The following is a 6,000-nucleotide window of genomic DNA, read 5'->3' on the forward strand; positions in this document are numbered from 1 at the left end:
GCTGCGAAGAGCAACATTGAATGGATGCTCTATAATTTACTGAACCAATTCCCTTTATTTGAGGGCTTAGGAAGTTGCCAGTGTTTTGCTCTTATTAAATGATGGCGACCATCCCTCTACCTCTGTCAGAACTCTGACAATTTCTAGATACAATTCTAGAAACGAGACAACCGAGAAAAAAAAGTGTTTTAAATGCTGAGACTTAAATCTCTCTTGCCATACTGCCATCCAAAAAGGTACTTGGGCTTCACAAGGTTCTTGGCATGTGTAGAAGGTGTTCCCAGCTTTCCGCAACGCTAGGGGAGTGCGGTAAGAGCGCGTGGCTGGCTGGCTGTCCCCGGAGCGTGCATGATGCTTCCGAGGAAACATTTAAGAAAAACAAAATAAAACAACAACAACAACAACAAAACCCAAAACAAAACATAGAATGATTTGCATTTCCTGCTTCTATCGTTCCAAACTCAAACCAATCTGCTTATAAAAACTTTAAAGAAATGGCTCAAGATCCTCTTAACCTGAGTTTCAAACCGTTGATTTAAGTTTCGGATCTGAAAGTTGTATAACGAGTTTCTGTTGAATAAGACAATTTCCTACTCACTTTTTACACCTAAACGTAAGGTTTACTCACTGACAAGTCAGACCATTGCCACTTCTCTCCAAGGAGGAGACAGCGTCCCCTGCGTTCTCAGAGCCGCAGCCTGGCCAACAAGGGTGAGGGTTGGGGGCTTGGCCGCCCCCGGGATGGGGCGAGGGTTTCCCGAGGGCTTGGGAGGGCGGCTTGGAAGAGAGCTCCGGCTCCGGAACGGGGTGTCCTGGGAACAAACACTCCCGGGTCTGTGACTTCGGACAAATCACGCTCGTTCTCCCAGCCTCAGTGTGCCGTTCTGTAACTTGGGTCCAACCCCGGCGCTCACGGACCGAACGCCCCTCGGCACGGAAAGCGCCCGCGGAGACGCGCACAGAGCGGGGCTGGGGCCGGGGCGCGGTGGGCACTCACCTCCGCCGTACATCTGGCACAGGTAGGGGAAGCGCCACACGTTGCCCAGGCCCACAGCGTACGAGATGCAGGCGAACACGAACTGCAGCGGGTTGGCCCACAGCGGCCGCGCTTTCTCCATGGCACCGGCCTCGGCGCGCTCGGCTCCGGCTCGGGGGTCCGGCACGGCGGTCTCCGTGCGCGGTCGCCAGGCGCGCCGTCCCGCCCTGGCTCGGCTTGGGGGTGGCCCCGCGCCTCCGCCGCCCCGCCGAAGCAGCTAGCCGGTTTTTAAATTGCTAATCTCATTAACGGCGCGCCAGTCCGAGAGGCGAGGCTGGTAAATGGATGACGGGGAGCCCCACCCCGCCCGACCGCCGCACCCGAGATTACAGAGGAGAGGGCGGCATACCCCGGAGTCCTCCGGCTCGGCGGGGCCTTTCCTCAGGCTGCGGAACTCCTAGGAGTGGGCGCTTTCCCTCGGCCACTCACCTGTCATTTATAAAGCGCCTACTGTGTGCCAGGCATTGTCTGGGGACACGGCTGTGAACCACATCCCAGCTCCCTCTTGGAGCTGACATTCTGGTAGAGGGAAACACTTGAATTGGACTGCATGAAATGCCCCATTTTCAACCATTTTTTTGATTTATAGAAAGGACAATGTCATATGGTTCAACCTAGCCCACATGTAAGACTGAGAGACGCGAGGAAGACACCTAAGGCAAAGTAAAGGGGTAAGCAGTTCCGGGGGGTGGTCAGGGATGGTTAGGGAGGGCTTCTCAGAGGAGAGGACATAACGTTTGCCAGGGAACAGAAAGCAGTGAGGGACCTTCCTGGCAGTCCCGTTCTCTCCATCCACCCAACAGCTTAGCCCTGCGTGCCTACTGGGTCCGGGGACGGAATCAGGTTTTGAACTGTTATGGGGGAGTCTACTGCTCAGGCCAGCCTAGGGGTCAGAAATTTTGATTTATTAGGCCAGGGTAGGGAACTAAGAAATCTCGTGTTTCTGCCAGTCTTACAATGTGATTTGACTGAGGGTAGTCACTAGACAAGACAGAGCTTGGTGCTTTGCAGTAATGTGGGATCTGGGTTTGTATACCAACTCTGCTACTGACTTAGCTGTGTGACCTTGGACAAGGCACTTGACTTCTCTCAGTCTCTGTGTACTCCTCCGTAATGCCAACAGGTATCTTCTCCTCTCTCCTGCCCAGCAAGGAAGGGCTCATGTGAGGATTAATTGGGAACTTAGCTTACTATCTGGCACAGAGTAAGTTCTCAATAAAGAGGCCATTATCAAGTCTCCAGCAGGCTGAATGAATGAATGGGTAACACATTAATACTAATGCCATGCTTTCCACAGTGCCTGGTACATTGTAAGAGATAACAAAATGCTAAATGATAATAATAAAATTTAAAAGAGATGGAAGGCAGAGTTGCTAGTGAAAATCTTACTTGAAGCCAAAATGAAATCAGTGTTCTAGGACAGCTCCTCTTTGGGCTTTCCCTGGAGTTCCTCCTGCCTGTCTGGTCCCAGAGGAGAAGAGTGGGCAGGGTGAGGGAGGTGGAGGCTTCCTCAGACATATTACCTGTCCTGGAACCTCCTACTTCGAAAAAGCAAAGCAGAAAAAAAAAAGCAGCACAGCAGGAGAAACTATTTTAATTTTTTAAACTTCAGATTCTAGATAAATGTTTTTCCTAGCCATTGCCTCCTCCCCAAAGGAACCTACCATCCTGGTGTCTAACCCCATGGGTTAGTTTTGACCTTGATGAAGATGGAATTAAATGAGATGTATTTTTTTTTGTGCCTGGCTTCATTTGCTTACTGTTGTTTGTGGGGTTCATTCATGTTCTAATGTGTTGTGTAGCTGTGGGTCATTCTCTCTCACTGCAGTATAGTTGTCGGTGGTGTGAATATGCTCCAATCCACTACTGAAGGATGTCTGTGTTGTCTCCGGTTTGAGGCTGTCATGAATAGAGCTGTGATGCACATTCTAGTGCACAGTCTTCCGTAGATGAATGCACTCACTGCTGGGAACTTCCTGACCTTAGGTGTGTTTGGCTTTAGCAGATATTGCCAAACTGTTTTCCAGAGTGGTAGTACCAGCTTATGCTCCCTTTGCATCTTAATACTTGTCCTTCTGTTTTTAAAGGTCTGTGCAGTCTTATAGTGATAGTTCATTGTGCCTTTTTTATTTATTTATTTTTGAGTCTCGCTCTGTTGCCCAGGCTGTAGTGCAACAGTGCAATCGCGGCTGACTACAAGTGCCACCTCTGGGCTTCACACCATTCTCCTGCCTCAGCCTCCCAAGTAGCTAGGACTACAGGCACTTGCCACCACGCCCAACTAATTTTGTTTTTGTGTTTTAAGTAGAGACGGGGTTTCACCATGTTAGCCAGGATGGTCTCAATCTCCTGACCTCGTGATCTGCCCATATCAGCCTCCCAAAGTGCTGGGATTACAGGCGTGAGCCACCGTGCCTGGCCCATTGTGCCTTATTTTAACTTCTCTGATGACCAGTAAAGGCTGCATACCATTCCATAGGCTAATTGGGCCATCTAGGTATCTTTTTTCATGAAGTGCCTTTTCGAATTTTTTGTCAGTTTTTAATTGGGTTGTCTGATTTTTTTCCTACCAATTTGTAGTTCTTTATATATTCTGGATATGTGTCCTATGTCAGTTTAATGTGTTACAAATTGCTTTTCTCAGTCTGTGTTGCCTTTTATTCTGTCAGCGGTGTCTTCTAATGAAGAGATATTTTTAACTTTAACAAAGTCCAATTTCCCAATCTTTTCCTTTAGTGTCCTCCTTTAGTGATTTTTCTTATGTCCTGTTTAAGAAAGCACTCCTTTATCAACTCCAAGGCTGTGAAGATATTCCTGAGAATATATAAGACTCAGGCAAAATGAGTCTCAGCCATCCATAGATAGGACTACCCGCCCTCCCCCTACAAAGGACTCTTCACAGCAATGGCAGCATCTGGAGTGCCAGCATTTGCTTATGCTTGTTCCCTGGGCTCCAATTCCACGGGGCTGCCTTTTTAATGTTGTTTTGTATTGTTTAGACAGAAGGCTTGTTGCTGCCTTTAGCTGTCTACTTGCATGTTCTTGTTCTCATATGTGAGTTATTCCTAGAGGGTACCTGGCTATGCAGTGACCTTCAGGAACTGGGCACTTTGGAGAGATGCCTCACCTGGACCACGAGGCTGCTGGGACCTTGTTGGTTTGGTGGAGGCAAGGCCTCTCTTTAATTCCCCACCCCTGAGATCAGGCCAGCATCTCCTTCCATTCATACTGCTATACTCCCTGGGAGCCCATCCAGTGTGTGAGGCCCTGTGTGGCAGCTTTGGGCAGCACAAAGAATCACCCAGATAACCCTAAAGAGCAGTAAGGAAATGCAATGGGGCAGATGCTCAGGGTTCCTGGTAAGGTGTCCATGACTTTCTGAAGCCCATGTGACAGCTCTAATCTGACAAGGCCAGTTGTGCTGCTGGAACTCCTAGAGTGGAGAGGACAGGCCTGGAAGGGTTGGGGGGCTTCCGCAGAGAGCCAGCACGACAGAGGTTGGAGAGGAGTGGTAGGCTGGCAGGTGTGTAACCACTGGCTCTCTGGAGAAAAAGCTCTGATTTGTCACATTTGCCAATTTCTGTGGTGTTAACATTCTTACTATAACCTTTTTTTTTTCTTTTTTTTTGACAGAGTCTTGTTGCGATGGCCAGGCTAGAGTGCAATGGCACAATCTTTGCTCACTGCAACCTCCATTCCCCGTGTTCAAGCAATTTTCCTGCCTCGGCCTACTGAGTAGCTGAGATTACAGGTGCCCACCACCACGCCCAGCTAATTTTTGTATTTTTGGTAGAGATGGGCTTTCACCATGTTGACCAGCCTGGTCTTGAACTCCTGGCCTCACGTGATCCACCTGCCTTGGCCTCCCAAAGTGCTGGGACTACAGGCATGAGCCATCTCGCCTGGCCTTACTATGACTGATTCTAAGCTACCAAGGTGATGTCACTAAACGTGGAGACATGCGGTAGCACACCATTGTACTGAGTCTCCACTATCCAGATACAACGGGCATAGATAATAGTACAGTCAATAATTAGGAAGTGCCAAGTTTTGCGTTATTTATTACCTCTGTTTAAAATAATGTATTCAATTGCTAGCTTATGTAGTTTAATTCTTAGTGGCCATGTTTAACAACCAGCCCACAGAATTCTAGAAAATTTACCAGTTGGTTCTCAAGAGTGTGTGGGAGCTGGCTGTGGCACTCCACAGGGGGATCGAGGCTAGGGAAATCACTTCTGTGTGGCAGGGACAAGGGGAGTGAGTTCAGCTCAGCAATGTCTGGTGCCCCATGGCAACGGGGTTTTCAGCTTAGCTGAGCCCCATTCTGAGTGCTCCTTGGGGCCTACACTGCTAGTATGCAAGACACTGCCTGTGGACCGGTCTCACTGTGCCCCATGTCAATCAGGACAGACTTACCTGCAGGATAGAAGGCTAGCATGCCTTAGTTATCTGATTTCTGGAAGAGGTGGAGACACTGGGGAGGGCCCTGACTCAGTTGCGTGGGTGTGGGCTACTGGGCCCATGCCAGGGTTCCTGATTACCCTGCCGACCATGAAGGTCATGCAGCTTTCAATAATTTGCTCATCCTAGTGATTCCATTGTTACTTAACCACTATCAGTGGCTCCCAGTCACCACAAGATAAAGTCCAAACTCCTTAGCCTGGTTTGTAAGGTTCTGAGGATTTTTTAAATTGGGCCCTGAGGAATTTGACCCTTGCATACCTAGGCTCCCGGAGAAGCTAAACTTTTCACTTTCCGGAAAATGCTGTGCATTTTTATACTTCTGGGACGTCTCTCAGCCAAAAGCACCTCTGCTTTCTCAACCCAGAAAAATCCTGTCCTTTCTCTTGACCCAGATGATTTATTACCTCTTTTTAAAACTTAAATTTTAACACATTAATTTTTTAGAGATGAGGTCTCACTATGTTGTCCATGCTGGTCTTGAAGTCCTGGGCTCAAGCAGT

The 6,000-nt window shown here is 48.7% G+C and overlaps 1 protein-coding gene across 2 annotated transcripts in view; it reads right to left on the reverse strand.

Moving 5' to 3' along the window:
* The window catches only part of SLC6A20 (solute carrier family 6 member 20), a 39,023-nt gene extending 37,723 nt beyond the window's left edge, over positions 1–1,300 (reverse strand). Inside the window, exon 1 of one of the 2 annotated variants that reach the window (XM_033204591.1) lies at positions 998–1,300. In XM_033204591.1, coding sequence (XP_033060482.1) covers positions 998–1,118 — 121 coding nt within the window. In that variant the 5' untranslated portion in view covers positions 1,119–1,300. Of the gene's footprint in view, positions 1–628; positions 962–997 lie in introns of those variants that run through there. The other variant, XM_033204601.1, reaches the window with a different exon arrangement.
* Positions 1,301–6,000: the final 4,700 nt, after the last annotated feature.

The sequence above is a fragment of the Trachypithecus francoisi genome, unplaced genomic scaffold (assembly GCF_009764315.1).
Source record: "Trachypithecus francoisi isolate TF-2019V2 unplaced genomic scaffold, Tfra_2.0 Lachesis_group0, whole genome shotgun sequence".
In the NCBI taxonomy this organism is placed as follows: Eukaryota; Metazoa; Chordata; class Mammalia; order Primates; family Cercopithecidae; genus Trachypithecus; species Trachypithecus francoisi.